The sequence below is a fragment of the Rattus norvegicus genome, chromosome 14 (genome assembly GCF_036323735.1).
Source record: "Rattus norvegicus strain BN/NHsdMcwi chromosome 14, GRCr8, whole genome shotgun sequence".
NCBI lineage: Eukaryota > Metazoa > Chordata > Mammalia > Rodentia > Muridae > Rattus > Rattus norvegicus.
In genome coordinates this window covers 15223573-15241077 of record NC_086032.1, presented here as the reverse complement: position 1 = coordinate 15241077, position 17505 = coordinate 15223573, and the positions used below count along the sequence as shown (strand labels likewise).

At 45.4% G+C, this 17505-nt stretch overlaps 1 protein-coding gene across 13 annotated transcripts in view; it reads left to right on the top strand.

Annotated features, from left to right (window-relative positions):
• The window catches only part of Septin11 (septin 11), a 155463-nt gene that overhangs the window by 34145 nt on the left and 103813 nt on the right, over positions 1 to 17505 (top strand). For all 13 annotated transcript variants that reach the window (XR_005492931.2, XR_005492933.2, XR_005492932.2 and 10 more), the window contains exon 2: positions 13101 to 13215. Coding sequence is in view for 10 of the 13 variants with exons in the window: in XM_039091849.2 (XP_038947777.1) it covers positions 13101 to 13215 (115 nt within the window). In the remaining 3 variants the exon portion in view is untranslated. The remainder of the gene's footprint in view (positions 1 to 13100; positions 13216 to 17505) is intronic.

Below are 17505 nucleotides of genomic sequence, written 5' to 3'. Positions count from 1 at the left end.
GACAGGGATTTGAGGCTTGGGCTTTTCTCAAAAGTCAGATGGCCACGGGAGTTACTTTTACCAGTGTTAATTGCCTTTCATCTTTTCTACTTGGATAATAGTTATTCTGATAAGCCACTTGGCATTGGGAGTGTTTAATGGCAGCTACTTGGACTGGCGCCCAAGCCTTATGCTAATTCTGGTCTTTTGTTCACCTTGGGTCTTGGCTAACTTTTAGTTTCTGTCCATCAGAATGTATAAAGTACAGCAACGGCCACCTGCTGAGCTCTATCTTTTGGGTTTTGATTTCAGTGTGATCCTTCCCTGTAATCGTGTTATCAGAGTCCGCCAGAAGTAGTCGGAGTGGTAGATTCCCCTAACTTGTAATCAATTAATCTGAGAGTCACAGGGAAACTGGATGCCTTCTGGTGAGTGAGCTCTTGGGTTGCTGGCCCAAGGCTTAGTGCTTTGTGTACTAACCTGCTTGAAGTTGGAACCCTTGATGTCAAGAGCCGATGGGCGTTTTTATAGAGTTATTGTCTGTAGAATTTTCCCAGTGTTCTGTTTGGATCCTCTGTGTGTTATTCAGGCACGCGAACCTGATAATAATTAAAAATAAATAAATAAAATGCCTCTTTAAGTCTAGGCAACAATAGGGGGTGGAGGGGACTGTGGGAACATTCTTTCGATGCAAGCAGGCAGCCTGGGAAAAGAAGGCTCATTTTCCCTTAGCTAATCAGGACAAGAAAGCCAGCATTTCAGATCAGCCGGCGGCGAAAGGACGCTTTGGAAATGGTTTGGAAATGCAATGCAGCGACTTAGATCTGCCCTCCCTGAGACATATAGGTGAGAAAAACCCTATAGGCAGCTTGCTTTCCCAGCTAGGCGGATGCTTGTGAGATGTGCAGTTAGTGTGGCAAGGTAGAAAGTGGCCCCTTCTGCGACTGAGAACATTGAGTCCGTAGTGTCTTTTTTTTGAAAAGCAGACTGGGGAAGAAATGGAACCCTTCAGCAGGTCTAGAAGGACAGGGTTGAAGCTATAACTGTCAGGCTCTCTGCAAGCTGTGCTTCCCCAGAAAGTTTGCATCGAACAGCAAACCATTTGGATGGCTGCCCAGCCTGGTAATGTGGGCTAGAGCCTTGGACAGAAGACAATTCTATACCCAGGAGTCCTTGTTCTGCTGGAGGGATGGGAAGATAAGTTCACAGCTCACTGGTTAGGAGAAGACAGAAGAAGCTCCCAATAGGCCTGCTCACTGGATCCCTCTATGAAACAAACTCTGGAGCATGCGGCCCAGGCGGGGTGTATAAAGGTCCATTGCCCAGGTGTGTCTTCATGATGCTTTGTTCCAAGAAGCGTTTAGCAGGCTTAGCTGTGAAGCTGCTCTCTTGTCACAGGATTCAACTTACAATGGTTCTCCTTTTCCTGTTCATCCTTCCTGTGCCTTTAGAGTTCCTTCTTTTCTTGCTGCCTTCCTGGTTAGATTCAGCACCTGCCTCTCCTCTAATTGCCAGGCATTTTCTGCAACTGTTCTTTTTCTTTGTGACTCTGATTACTCCTTTAAGGGAGGCCGTGGCTGTGTGAGCTTGTCACCTAACCTTGGTACTATGTTTCATCATGAAACCCTTGGAAGTCATCCTTTTATCTCACTGACTTGTCTTCTGAGTATTCATTCAGTCACTGGGGTTCCTGTCATATAACCAGCCCCTATATATTTGCAAAGTTCTCTTGTACTGGATTCTTCCACAAGCAGACAAACTCCAGATAGGCAGTCACTGGCCATGTGGGACTGCCACATTCAGTATAAAGAAGAGGGGGACACCATGCTGACCTGGGGCAATCGATCTCGTTTGCTGCACCATTACTAATTTCTGTCCCTCTCCTCAGAAACCTAGTTGTATTCTTTTCTGAGTTGAGGGAATAATATTCTTGATTATACCCAATCCCGGTGCATTCTCAGGTTGACAGAACCCTGTGGTGGCCCACAACCCCAGCTGCCTGGTATACACACTCCTGATTTATCTCCCAGGACACCACTGTGGGTCTTTGATTCCCGGGAGCAGGTTAAGTTGTGAAGCAGTTCAGTAAACGAGAATTATCCTGGATGGACTTGATGCGGTCAGGCTGTTCTTTCTAAGGGACTGGACTTTTCCGGATGAAGGGGTGCCTCAAATGAGACAGGCACTCCAGGAGACTCTCCATTGCTGGCTCTGAAATGGGTGGGTAAATTCATGGCTGGAACTGTCATGACCTTTGGAGCTAAGGTTATCCTCTGGGAGTCAGCAAGGAGAGACAGTCTTTAGTCTCACAGCCTCAAGGAACTGAATCTTTCAGCAACCGACTTTGCCCTGGAACCTCTGGGCTCACCTTAGCTCAGTCATGAACCTCTGGGCTCACCTTAGTTCAGTCATGAACCTCTGGGCTCACCTTAGCTCAGTCATGAACCTCTGGGCTCACCTTAGCTCAGTCAGTGTGTGGTGCCAACCTGCATTCTCCTGAGCAGAGACTCCAGCTGCGTGACCCTCGAGTCATGACCTATGAAACTGAGTGAGTGTGTTCCAAGCTTCTAGGTTTCTGATAATGTGTTATGTGGTTATAAGAACGAATACACATCCCAAAATTTATGTGGGCAGCCTCTGTTCTATCCTGGTAGTGTCCCACCCAGAGCTGAGGAGGCTCAGACACCGTGGGAACTCTTACCAAGAGCGTGTGAAGTGGGACGGTAACCATTGTGCGCTCTTTGTAGAATAAGATCAGATGTTCATTTGTGTGTTTATTTCTTTTTTTTTCTTTGTAAGCTTTATTTTATCACTCTTGTCCACCACACATCAGTGTGTTTATTTCTTAAGAGCATAGTTGTTATACCCTGAGGTATTTTGGGTATAGTCCTTTGGTTTTCAGGTATTATGAGTATATCAGAGATGACTAACTAGGTCAGCTTCGCTTAAGGAACTGAATTGCTTGGGAGGGGAAAGTGGCTAGGTTGTGACTGAAGACCAACCCTGGTACCTCCCCAGCTCACCCTGAAACTGTTTTAGAGTTGGCTTCCCTTGCTTTCTCCTGTCTCGGAGAGCCTGACAGTCTATGTTCATTACTGTAGCCATAGCCCTCCTCCACAACCCCTCTGTGCCTTTTCAGAAAGGGACAGAAATAAATGTTATCTTTGAAAAAGGAAGTGCTAATTTACATCCGGTGATAGAAATGGTGGCACAGGGAAGGAAGTAGCCCATCCATGCTTTATTATTTGCTGATTAAGAAATTCAGTGAATAAAAATATATGAACTACGCCACAGTGTTTTGAAACAGGAAGTGCTGGGGAATGGATTCATGAACGTGGAGAATAGAATGTGTATAAACATTTGAGGGGAAGACTCTCAGCTCTCTTGATGGTGAACTCACCCACGTTTTTAGAAAACTCTTTCTAAGTCTGTCATAAGGAAGGTACAACGTGATCCCTGTGAGAGGTTATATAGCGATTGTGTGGTGGAGACCTGGTAAGTCTTAAATAGAGCTGGGTAGTTTGGGATCCCACCGGAAAGCCTGAGGGGTCTGAAATGATGTCATGCGTCTGTGTTTTGGGTATTAGCTTTCCCAGGTGACTGATGGGGGTTGGGACAGCTGTAGCATCTGCTCCTAAGCCCATTGTGACACTTCGAGCCTGTTTGTCTCACCGCTTCCCTCAGACCGTTCTTCCTCCCAGCGCTGTAAAATGTGTAAGCGTTCCTGGAATGCACACATGGACCCTGTCATCCTGAACACGGGACTTTGCTCTGGTCAGCACTTTGAGGATTTGTGAGGCTTCTGCGGGCGTTAGTCACCCAGACTCCAGCGGAAAGGCTGTGGTCTCTGAAATGTGAGAAATGGCCTTTTTGTTGTTGTTAATTCTTGGCTTCCAGTTTAGCTTGGGCCTCTCGAGTTTAAACAGACTTTTTGAAAAGCATGATGTTTGTAAGGAAAATTGTGCTCCCATTTGTCCGTTTTTTTTGGGGGGTCATCACACTTGGCGGTCAATCACCCACGGGCTATTTTATTAATGCTTCCCCATCTCGCATCTGGGGGGTGGGGGAGCCACAGGTGGGGTTCAGTACAGTTCAGCGTCTGTTCTAATTGGCATCGGAAAAATCTAGCTTTGGATGAAATGAAGAAGACAGAATGCTATCTAGTCTCAGCCAAAGCAGCTGTGCCTTAGGAAGGAAAAGTGACAACATTCACCTTTTTGTCTGAAGGTAGGCTGTACAGAAGACAGAACGAGCTGAAGGCAAGTGTGGTGTTCTCGGGCCCTCATATTAACCAGCATCTAGTCTGACCTCCTAACTAGTCTGTGTGTGGTGGGGAAGGGTGAGCCACAGCCCAGGGCGTTGGTTCTCCCAAAGCGCTGCCTCCGGTTTTCCTGGCCCCACGCTGTGGAAGGAAACCAGTTGTACCCATGTTCTTACCTGAGAGCTGCTGCACTAGAGGCAGGCTGCGGTGTGCTCTAGTTGGAGAGGGTTTGGGAAAGGCGACGCCTGCAAATGCTTTGTTTTCCAGGCATAGAAATAGGAGCTAGATGGTAGATGGGCATTGATATGGGCGGGAGAGCAAGCGAGATAGGAAGAGTGTGGCAAAAAGCAAGGTAAGGTGAGGCAGTAATGCTGGAGCTGTTACAGCTGGCCACAGAGGGGAAATGCTAACAGAGAGAGCACTCAAGAAGCCCCCACTGACCAATTCAGAGCATAGGGGGAGTTTTGAAAGGGTCATAGGGGGAGTTTTGAAAGGGTCCGGATGTGGACTCTGTTTTTCTCTACAAGACCTATAGCATAGGAGAAAATTTAAATGGGTCCAAAGACCTATAGCTCTGTGCAGATTTTATCAGATGCATTCCCTCTTACCCCTAAGATCTAGAAAAACATAATTAGTTCCTTTCCTGGAACTCCTTTAAAGGAAAAAGTTGTTTAGAAGCAGCACTTGGAATTGGGGCTATTGGTCGGAGCTTTCTAGGGTGCCCCTGAAGCTATTTACTGCTGATCCACCTGCTCTGTGACCGGGGAGCTGGCCCTGGACACCCCCTTTCTCAGTCCCAGCTCTAGCTGGCTAGGAAGAGAACCCAACATAATTTTCTTCCCAAATTCCCCTCTTCTCTCTGGCTCCCTTCTGCTGTGTGTGAGGAACAGTTTCCCCTGAGGATTTTCTTGGCTCCGGCCTTTGGATTTCATGGTATAGATGACAAGCAGACTTGCAAATGTTGTCCAGATCATCCTTAAAGAATGTGACCCTCACTGGTAATGAAATGCTTGAGACATTTCATAGTTTGAAAGTCGCCCCAGTAATGCCTCATCCTGAAAGGATTCCTTGTGGGCTTCATAGTTGTGGTTTGGGTCCATAATTTGCATTCTTTTGCTTTCCCTTTCTTTTGGGAACTGAGGGCAGTTCCCATCTTCACACCCATCTTACCTTTTAAAGAGAGTGGGAGACCAATTCACTTCTCTCTAGATTATAGTTGGGAAGGGTTTGTGTTTACAGAAATGATCAATTAGAAAACTTGGGGGAAACTCAGCTCTTGGGGGATAGTTTGTGAGGTCAGGATTTCTTCAGGTATTGAGCGGTGGCTTTGTCAGATTTTGCATGAGAATCTGCATTTTCTCTTCAGCGGGGTGGTCTGGGTCCTCCTGTAACAGGGAGTCCCAACAGAAACTCCCTAAAATGAAAAGCGCCCCTCCTCTTCCCAACAGGAGTGGCTTCCCGGGGTGGGGGTGGGGGTAAGGAGAGACAGCAAAGGGGTGTGTCTTTCCATTCATGCTGTCCTGTGGCTCCCTCTGTGCCTCATCCATCATACCACCATAGAGTTAACGGCTTGATGAGTATTCAGAAATACTTGGGTACTTGTGCATGGTTCTGCATATGGCGAGTTTACTTGAAGTCTAATTACATGAGTTACAAAGTTGCAAAGCATCGGTTATTTTCAGCTTTTTGACTGACTCAGGGTTCCCCACCACTGCTCCACAGTTCCAGGTGCTGTTTTCTCACCAGCAGGACGGTGGCTCTTAGCAAGGGCTGTGCACACACAGTAGGACTTAGTGTGTTGTACCTTTGTGGCTGTTCAGCCGGCTTCTCTTGCCTGACACATTCCATGGGATGGGAGCGCTTTGGACTCTTCGCTTAGTGTTTAGCATGGTGGCTAGCACATGTCATTCCACAGGGTGAATAAAAACCTTAGTAAAGGTTCACTTTGACCCCTGACAACAAATAACTGACTCACACAAGAGCAACTGGGGTCCTTTTCAAAACTTTTGTGAAAGACCGAAGACACAGGAAACGTTAGAAGGGACAATTGCGGGGCTGGGGATTTAGCTCAGTGGTAGAGCGCTTACCTAGGAAGCGCAAGGCCCTGGGTTCGGTCCCCAGCTCCGGAAAAAAAAGAACCAAAAAAAAAAAAAAAAAAAAAAAAAAGAAGAAGGGACAATTGCAGCAGGACAATTGTGAAGGAGGTGGGAACATTCTTTCCCCTTCGTCCCTGCTTCTCCCTCCCTTCTCCTTCATCTTCTTCCTCCTCTTCCTCCTCCTCCTTCCCCTTTCTCTCTCTTCTTATCCTTCTTCCCTCTCCCTCCATCATGCCTGAGGTCTAATTCTGACTAAGTGATTATTGTGGGATAAGTAGAAATGAAAAGTTAAGCTTGTGCGCATGTGCATGCTCACACACAAACACAATCACTACTGGCCGTAGTTCTGAGGCTGACTCAAACTCTCCAACTGACACATCTTGTAAAGAAGTTGTCTTGATCGGCAATCAGAGCTGTTTAACTGGAGTATCTCCCATGTTGCCATTCCTTAAGCAAGTGACAGCTGTGGACTTAGGCATCTCTGATTTCCAGACAAAAGAAAACTTAGAATTGGCGAATGGACCAGAGACTTTACTTAGAGGGGTCTTTGGCTAAATCACATCACTTTACAGATGAAAAAGATTAAGCCTCCGGATTAAGTATCTTGGATCACTATGATTTACTGTGCACATGCCGAGGCTATGACACGAATGTAGTAACTGCATCTTGAACACAAAATCTCCAACACTTATCTGCACACATAAATCATATGTCAAATTAAAAAAAATATATATGTGAGATGAGGAAGCCCTTCTTGACCTTAAAGGTAAAAATTATCTTGCTTTCACAGTTTTAATCTGTTTTCATGATAACGAAACGTTGCCATGGCGATGTGCTCTCTTGCTTCCGCCCCCCCTGATAAGGATCAGAGGGTATAGGCTATTTTACTAACCACACCTGATGCTGAACAGTTTGGTTTTTAAAGCAAAATAAGTGGGTATCACTTGGACTGTGGAGAATAGAGCCCATCTGGGTGCATCAAGCTCGTTAATTTCGAGAGTCTGGCATGGATTAAAATAGAAGCCAGAGTGAGGGTGGGGAATGCAGAATGGTTTCCAGCCTTGGAGGCTGCTGATGCTGTGAAAAGTTGATTCTGCAAACAGGAATGCATTCTCTGTGTTCTTTCAGCTCTGTAACTGAGCCTGCTGTATGAAGGTGGATTGTTTTCCATGCCGGAGCCCTCAGGCGTTCTCCTACCTTCCGTTCGCTTACTCTGCCCTTCTCAGGGCGGTTTTAATTTATTGTTTTGTCCGAGAGTGTTACGGATCAGTTTCCCCTGCCTTCCGTGTCTCGCTGCAGTCACGGAACTAATTCATTTCAGATTTTAGAATCGGAGCTGTCCCTTCCTCTCGCCTCACTGGGGGAAAGGAAACTCATGTTTCCTAAGGACCATTAACTGCAACCCTGCCAAATGCCGAGTTTTTTATTGGTGATGGAACAAAGACCGAAAGCAAGTAGGAAACAAAGTGGGGATTCAAACCCAGGTCTGTCTGCTCTGGGTTTTCTGTTCTCCTACTCTGCTTAAGTACGACGTTGACCTGTGGAGCACAGTTTAGAGGGGCATTTAGAACTAGGTGTTGACACGCATTCTTATATAAGCTGTCTTATAATGGTCTCAATAATGAAGTCAGCTTGGCTTCTTTTAAATCCTTTCAGATTATGAACTTCAGGGTATACATTCATTGCCAAGAGACCTCTTAGACACGGGTACCTTTTAACTAGAAATACCCCTGCAATCTGTACCCTTGCTTCACTAATATATCTCGGGGAACTCCAGTGGTACCCTGAATTTCAACAGTCAAAAGCTACTTCCCCTTTCCCATGTCCCTCTGTTAAGATGGTGTTTATCACTTATATCCTCAATAGTACAGTTAGTAGGACCTGTCTTCACGACTATGTTGTAAAACTTCTTAGGGTAGAAAACAATGTTTACCAATGAATAACAGAATCAACACACTTCTACTTTAGTGATTTTAGTAGCCTTTTTAGGGGAACAAGCAATTATCCCCAAGAAGACATGTTCTGAGAAGAGAAAAATGAAACAGTCCAATTAAAACTGGCTGTTTTGTACAGTTCAAGTTCAGTCACAGGTCCAGTCGAGATGCAGTGGGCTGTGGGATTGGTTCAGTAAGAAGCCTTCAGCAGACAGATTAAAAAGGGGGAACATTACACAATTAAGGTCTTCTGGTCACTTACTTAGTAGCTTCGTGTTGCTACTTTTGTTTCCAAAATGGTTAAAACCAAGTCTTCTATTATACCCTTCATGTGCCATGACTGCAGAAATAAGAGTGTGTTGGCATTGCCAGGGCAGTGAAGATATACCAGGAGCACATTGCCCATTCTGAGCCTCAGTTTCTGCCCTTGAGGGAGGCTGTCTGTCTGTCTGTCTTCCTTTCTTTCTTCCTTCCTTTCTTCCTTCCTTCCTTCCTTCCTTCTCTCCCTCCCTCCCTCTTTCTTTCTTTCTTTCTTTCTTTCTTTCTTTCTTTCTTTCTTTCTTTCTTTCTTTCAGCATACTGGAAGTCTCTAGTAGCTGAAGTGTTACTGTGTCCAGGACCTGGAAGCAGCATAGATCATCCCACATTAGCCTAGGCTAAGTACATGGTCTCTGGCTCTAGATGCTGACTCCTTGTCTTCAAATCTCTGCCCTCTCAGCTGCAGTAGCTATGCAACCCTAGGTAAATGACTAACTTTTCTGTGCCTCCGTTTCCTCGTTTATAAGTTGAACTTGGGTGATCACAGACAGCTACTTTATGCAGTTGTTAAGAAAATAGCATCAGCTTGCTTCTGTTGAGGGCACTTCCAGAACTTTAGATGCCATGATCTATTAGTCATGATGGTCAGAGAGTGTCAGCAATTTCTTTTTATTGGAAAGGGGGATGTTTATTCCGCATTCCCCGAGATTTCATAATAAAGATAAAATTGATAGTAATGTTTCAGTGGAGTCCCTAAGGTATAGCCATTGGATACAGTGGAGGCATTGGATACAAGCTATAGCCATTGGATACAGTGGAGTCCCTAAGGTATAGCCATTGGATACAGTGGAGTCCCTAAGGTATAGACATTGGATACAGTGGAGGCATTGGATACAAGCTATAGCCATTGGATACAAGGCCCTTGCAGATCACAGGAAATGGGAATCACTGTTATCTAGCAGGACAGTTCCTAGGCTTGTCTCAGGCTCTGAAGGTGTCAAGTGCTTCTGGGTGAGAAGTAGAAGATCCAGGAAGAATGGGGATTCGGACAGCCTTGAGATAGTAGGGACTTTGGAGGGAACCACTGGGTCCTGAGACTCCTCTAGCATCAGGGTAGAGAAGAACAGGTAGAATCAAGGCCCAGGAGGTGGGGCCGTGAGTTAGGAAGTGAATCACATCAGTAAGACTTGAGAATTGAGAGTGGGAGTAGAGGTCTCCATGGCAGGGAAATCCCACTAATAGAAACAGGAAACTCTGGGAAGTATAAGTTAGGAACGAGATGGCAGGATGTCAGAGTCATATCACTTTGCAGTACAGATAGGGAAATGGAAGAGAAGTACCAGAAGTCAGGCTACCGACTGAGTAATGTGGATGAAATTGGAAGCCATTTCCAGATGAGTGGTTGTGTTGATGATGGGAAGAAAGGAGGCTCTTTGAAATGTGGCCCTCTAGGCCATGCATTTCTTAGAGAGTGGATTAAAAGGCCAGTGTCGGGAAGGGTGAGGAGAGGGAGTTTATTTCCGTTGTTGTAGAAGTCACCAGGTGAGCTTCTCAGCTAGTCCTTTAGTCCCTCTGCTCCTTCCAGTTTTTTTTAATTAATTAATTTATTTATTTTATGTATACAAGTACACTGCAGCTGTCTTGCTATCTTCAGACACACCAGAAGAGGGCATCGGATCCCATTACAGATGGTTGTGAGCCACCATGTGGTTGCTGGGAATTGAACTCAGGACCTCTGGAAGAGCAGTCAGTGCTCTTAACCGCTGAGCCATCTCTCCAGCCCCTCCTTCCAGTTCTTTTTTTTTTTTTCCCCCCGGAGCTGGGAACAGAACCCAGGGCCTTGCACTTGCTAGGCAAGCACTCTACCACTGAGCTAAATCCCCAACCCCCCTCCTTCCAGTTCTTAAGCTGGGTGAAGAACTTCCTGTTTCCTCTTTGACCACCATACAGTGATAGCTGCTGTTCTTTCGTAACACCGGGAAGAATTTGGCTTAAATTATAAAATTCAAAGGTACATTTAAAAATCTTAGATATTCCGTAAGATAATCTAAGGACAAAGAACACAGCATTAAACTTCAAAAATGTAAGACCAAAATGTTTTATGGCCTGACATTTTGTGTGTGGCTTTCAATGGGTTTAAAAATACCCGGTGGGTGTGTGGGTGGCTTCTTGTGTTTTGAGTAACGGTGAGAATATGAGATGCCGAGCTTTGGGCTCTGGGATGAGAGCTATAATTACTAACCGATGCCTTCCTGGGACTGGTTTATGGGTGGATGTTGGGTATTTGGAAATCCAGCAAGCCAGAATCTATAGCATTAGTCCCTGCCTCTTCCCTGAAAGCTAAAATCGTGATTGGTAATAGGAGGAGCATAGGCTTGGGTCTTTCCCAGCCTTTTCTCTGCTGTGTGACCATTCACGTGAGTGACAGAAGTGAAGGCTGGCATGACGGCTGCTCTAAGCGTAAGCCTAGTGCCCAATAGCCACCACACAGCTGCTATGGAAACATTTCTAAATATACTCCTGGGCTGGCTTCACATGCTCCTCCCCCACGACTCGGCGGATGTGGTAAACACCCTAAAAATACCTATGGTCTGAACTTTTGAGGTATCCGAAAGGGAAGGGGCAGGCGTGGTTCTGGGGCTGGAAGTCCGGCACTATTGGAATGGAAGGCTCCCTCATCCTCCAGGACAGCTGCCCACTGGGCCTGTGTGTGAGGCCTGTGTGTGAGGGAAGCTGTGGCCCATGTTGTTCCACTCAAGGCTAAGTGCTCGCTCTCTAGTCTTGTATTTACTGTTGGCAGGTTTCAAGGAAACTATTCATAGAATGGACATCTGTTCTCTGTCCCATTGACTTCAAACCTGCAGCTGCCACCACACAGGCAAGGGGTTGAGTCTTTGCTTTATTTCATAAAATCAGAATTTTAGAGCTGGTATGTAGCCTAGCATTCACAAACCCAGTAAAATCTGTCAATCCGGGTGTTTGCGGAGCCACATGTCTGTGCCCATGTAGTAACCCTAGGAATTTGAGAATGGAGCCAGCTTTGGTTATTAAGTCATACTCATAACCCCACAATACAAAAATAGGAGAATTAAAAAAAAAACCCTTTTAAAACCATTGGCTAAGTTATTGTGCACAGCCTTTTCATTTTTCTTACTTAAAAACTACAAGCAAACAAGCCAGAAGGCTATGAGGCTGGGGAATGGCTTACTTGGTAAAGGGCCTGCTGCACAAACATGAGGGCCTGAGTTCAGCCCTCAGCACTGATGTAAAAAATCCAGCTGTGGTGCTGAGGGCTGGTTAACAGTAGCGTTGGGGACAGAGACAGCTGGATCCCTGAGGTTCAATTGCCAGACAGCCCAGCCAATTATCGCTCCAGATTTAGTGAGGAACCCCATCTCGAAAAGTGATGTGGAAGAATAATTGAGGAAGCCAATCAAAACAGACCCCAGGCCTTCCACACACATTCGAATACACATGAATGTACATCCTTGAAACAAACATTACACACACCCACACACGCATGCATATGAACATGCACATGCATGCATGCACACACGCACAGAGACAACAAGGTTTGTTTCTTCGTCCACATTCAATATTAGAATACCAGGTCTGCTGGTGACAGCCAGAGCCGGAGTATCAGCAATCTTGTCTCCCAGAAGGCTTTGCATGTTTGACTTCCTGACCTGTAAATGCATAACTAGATACTGTAATTGATTGACCACAGGTGACTTCTGTCTCTCAGGAAGGAAAAGCTTCACTGTTGATCTCTATTGCTTATGAGATGTGCTCAAAGTTGTGTTAATGGTCAGCACTGTCATCTAAGACAGATGGGTCTCTCAACTCCAATGCCCCTACCCCCCACCCCCAGTCTCCACCAGTTTACCCTGAGGAGGTCCTGTGTGTGCAGAGCCTTGGTGAAGAAGTGCCACTAAGGCTGGACAGTAAATGAAGGGATGGACCTGCTTTGGGCATTGAGAAGTTTTAAATACGTTGCCTTGCGTTGGTTATAACAATGTTCCTTAATTGTAGCCTTCTGTGTCCTGTACTGTGAGCACCTCACAGCCCTGGTTGTGTTTCTGCAAGAATGTTTGTTTGCATGTCTAGAAAATAAGTGGAATGTTTTTCTTGAATGATGGAAGCTATTACATTTTTAGTTTATTAATTTTTTTAAAACAATGTTTGTTTGCATGTCTAGAAAATATTGGAATGTTTTTCTTGAATGATGGAGGCTATTACATTTTTAATTTATTAATTTTTTTATACGTCACCTAATGCATATTTGAACCAGTTGCTGCTAAGCTCCTATTTCCTGGAACTGTACACTTGATGCAAGGAATGAGGTCTCTGTGGAGGTAGTCTGCTTTTGGAGGGGAACTGGAGGAAGAGGAGGAGGAGGAGGAAGAAGAGGAGGAAGAGGAGGAAGAGGAGGAGGAGTGGTTCTGGGGTTGGTAGTGAAGAAGCCAGGGAAGGCTTAGACATCAGGACATCTCTGTGTGTCACAGGACCTTGGAAATAATGACTAGTGATGTAGTTCATGACTCCTCAAGCATTTTTCCTCTTAAATTCCAGAATGAAGAACTGCGAAACTTATCACTTTCTGGCCATGTTGGATTTGACAGTCTCCCTGACCAGCTGGTCAACAAATCCACTTCTCAAGGATTCTGTTTCAACATCCTGTGTGTGGGTAAGTGACGGTGGCACCTGTTGCACAGAAGGGGCAGGGATGGTTCTGAGAAAGGAGGGGTGATGGTTCATAACCTTGGCCTCCTGTGGAGCAAGCTGATGATAGTGGCCGTCCCTGTGTGGCACCATTGTGAAGTCTGGTTATATTTGATAAAAGCTTTGTAGTTTTGCAGTACTAATCAAACTGTCTTCATGTCTGTTACATGGTCACGCATGCAACTGGCCAGGCTTATATTGTCATGAAAACATTTATCTTAATTTTTCATGGAGAAGGAGTGCTGGACCCTCACTAGAGTATAGGAAATTGAAGGAACTCAGGTAGATACTGTAAAAGCAACCAAAACCAAAGCCAGTGGTTCTTAACCTGTGGGTCCTGACCCCTTGGGGGGTGGGGCGTCATTTGACCCTTTTACCGTAGCCGCCTAAGCACATTAGAAATACCAGATATTTGTTATGATTCCTAACAGTAGCAAAATTATAATTTATGAAGTAGCAACAATAATAGTTTTATGGTTGGGAGGGTCGCCACATCATGAGGAACTGTGTTAAATGGTCCCAGCCTTAGGAAGGTTGAGAACCACTGCTTTAAGCAGTGTGTTCCTAGAGTCTCTGGTCTCTTACTGTAAATGTAACCTCCCCTGGTAGCCTCCCAAACACTCATCAAGTCAGTAAGAGTTAAAATGGCTTTTGACACTTCAGAAAGCCTTGGCTCTCAGGACAGGAAAAAAAAAAATCTAGGGTTCTATCTCTCTCTGGCCTACTGTTCTTAAATTGGGATCTAAATTTACCTTTGTTCTATTCCTTGTAGACAAAGGTAAAATTTAAAGAGATTGGATTTACAACCTCCATGATCTGATTCCCGCAGCCCTCCTTCCAGTGTCCTGCCGTAACCCAGGTCACCTCTGGCCTGGGGGGCTTCCTTCTAGATAAAGTCTTCTTAATTTAAGAAGGGAAAGGGTAGGAAAAGGCTGACAAACAAGAAAATCAAAATAATAAATCAGTTATCTTGATTAAAAAATATTCCTGTAACACCCATCGCATTGCAGAGCAGTGGGCTGGATGGTCTGGTAGTGTTTTCTTGCCCCAGGCTTGTTGGTATCACTTTGAGACAGACTGAAGCATTTCTCCATGTGGCCAAGCGACACCTCCCGACTGCTCCTACCCTTCCCTACTCCCAACCCCCCACTCCCAGTCTAAACCTGACAGAGTGTGTTAGACTGATTTCTCTTGCCTAAGTGAAATGGTTTACCCTCAGCGGGAGAAGCTCACCTGGAGGAGGAGCAGTTGGGGAGCACAAGTCTTTTTTCCTCAGGAGCCAGTTGCTTGTAGCTGATGTGCAGGATGTATGAAAGTCAATAGTGTAGAATGTGAAAGTCTGCTGGCAGTCTGGGCCAGCTTGTTCTCTGGCACAGTGTTTTAAGCCTTGGAAAGGAGAATGGCAGGAAAGACCTGGCCAACGTAGCCACCTCAGGCCTCCCGGTCTCCCTGTGTGCAAGCCTTTTTGATATGGAACAGGGCCCTCCTGAATTACAGCTGGTTCTACGGAGCTGTACTTTGATATATTTTCATTGAAAGGCAAGGCAGTTTTTCCTTAGTGTAGCATTTGGCTGATTTTGTATTGAAAAGTGTACTAAATTTTAACTCTGGGCCAATTACTATTCTGACTTCTCTTCCAAGCTTCTATGGGTCCCTTTCCAAAATCAGCTTCATGAATTGATTTGAGAATTGTGTTTGTCTCCTGCACCATAGTGGAGAGCTATCCCATGGGACAGGGCTTGCTAATGGGAAGGCTCTACCTGGGTACGTGGCACGCATGGCTTGGTGACTGAGCCCTCATGGTAAACAGCACAGGTTGGATTTTTTATATTAATGGTCTCCTGTTAGATTTAGAAAAAACATCTACCATGCCCCCTCTCCTGGATAAGTAGTAGTACCTTGATTCACACATAGACAGTTCGAATCCACCCGTAAGTGCGCATTTCAAAGTAATTAATAACATAACATGTACTTATTATCGAAATGTTACAAACCTCCCACCTGAATTCGTTATTCACAGATAACACGGGAGGCTCCTAGGATGCTTTCCACCTCTTTCTCTATTAAGTCTGGTGGCTTGTAACACAACCAGCGTATTACCTTCCAGTCGTGTAGGCAGAACTCTGCATGGGTCTGTAGGTGGCATCATTCACAGGAACCTTAGGGAGAATGATTCCCTTACTTTTTATAATTGCAGAGGATGCCCGCACCCTTAGCTCCTGGACCCTTTCCTTCATCTACAATCAACCAAAGCCTTTCTTTGATTATCATTCTTACAGTGGGAACTTCTTTTTCATTGAGAATTGCAGAAATCCAATTTAAATGTAGCTAGTATTGACTTCTAGCATAGACTCAGGAAATGACACATTAAATAACAGAATTAAGAACAACTGACTGCAGGGCTGGGGACATGGCTCAGTGAGCGAGCACACTTGCTGTACAAGTGTGAGGACCTGAGTTCAAATCTCCAGGATCTCTGTATAAGCTTGGTGTATCGGGCAGGCTTCTGTAACCCTGGTGCACCTCACTGAGATGGAGTTGGAGGCAGGACCTTGGGGGCCAGCTGGTCTGACATACATAGTCAGAAAACAAGAGACCCTGTCTCAGTGAAGTGGAAGGACCAAGGCTTTCCCACCCAGGTGCTCTCACCTGGTGTGTGTACATGTATGTATGTATACACATAACATTGTTCTCTCCCTCTCTCCTCCCTCTCTCCCTTTCTCCCTCTCCCCATCTTTCCCCCTCTCTCCCCTTCTCCCTCTCCCCCTCCCCTCTCCCTCTCTCCCTCTCCCTCTCTCCCCTTCTCCCTCTCCCTATCCCTCCCCTCTAACATCTCCCTCTCCCCCTCTCTCCCCTCTCTCCCCCTCTCCTCCTCTCTCCCTCTCCCTCTCCATCTCCCTCTCCCCCTCTCCCTCTCCTCCTCTCCCTCATTCCCTCCCCCTCCCCCTCCCTCTCTCTCTCATACTACTGGCTCCTGGGATGGAAGCATGTGTTCAGAACACTGTCCACTTCTTGATGTTGCTTGCTTCTGCTGGTTTGTTTGTGTTTGGACATTTTCACTCCAGCAGTCTGGCTCCGGCAATTACCAGCAGGGAGAGAACAAGCCATTCCCTGTCACAGATCACTGAATACCACAGATTTTTTTCTGAGTGTGGTTCCCATCCTGACTGGGAGTGGAGGTCAGTGTACTCCAAAACACAAGCGGCTCCCTATAGGAAAGAAGCTTTATCAGAAGGGAGCTTGCGTGGGGCCCCACACACTGGACAGATACAGACCCCTCACAGGTGCATAGGTTCTGATTTACATAGAAGACCATGCTGTTTCTGGGCTTTAATGTTTTTTGCTCTATAATAAATCCCGGATATACTTCCAAGACAGGATATATATATATTATATATATATATATATATTATATATAATTATATATAATAATTAATATATATATTATATAATTCTCCAGATTCTCCATATATTATATTATATATATAATAATTATATATATATTATTATATATATATAATTCTCCAGATTTCCTTTGGAGTTTCTACAATTTGGCTGTGGTTTGAGTCTGTCCCCCAAGAGTTCATGTGCTGGGAACCTATCTTTGGTGGCAGTCCTGAGACATTTTGGGACCTTTAAGAATGGGGTGTCTGCGAGAAGAGCTTAGGTTTTTGGCTTCAGAAGGGATTAAAGTGGTTCTTCTGGGTCTCTGATTCTGAGCCGAGAGGGCAGTGATAGAGGCTTATTCTAGCCATCCCCCAGCCTCTGGCTTCTTGTCTGACCATGAGCTCTCTCATGTGTTCCTCGTACATGTTATCATGCCACCCACTCCTTCCTCACTAGCACCAAGTCAAGGCCGGCACCGTGCCTTCAAACCTCCACAGATTTGACCTAAACACACTTTTTCTCTCCATAAAATTACCCTGCCTCAGGCCTGTCATCGTAACGAAACCTGACTGACACGGGGCTGTTTGTTAAGAAGCAACATAAATTCTTTTGGAAGCTAGGAATGTCAGCATTAAATACTAGCATATCAGAAGTGAGACACATCAAATCTCCTAACCACAGGCATTTGATAACAACAGCAAGAACAAACGCCTGTTGCCAGCCAATGATTTGTAAAGTAAAAGTTATTAATTGTGTGGTCACCCCCACAAAGGGCATTTCACCTTACATACAGCCCTTCATTTTATACAGGAGGTATTTTAGCGAAGAATCTTCAGTTCTCATTCAACCTCTTGTGACAACTTTAGAT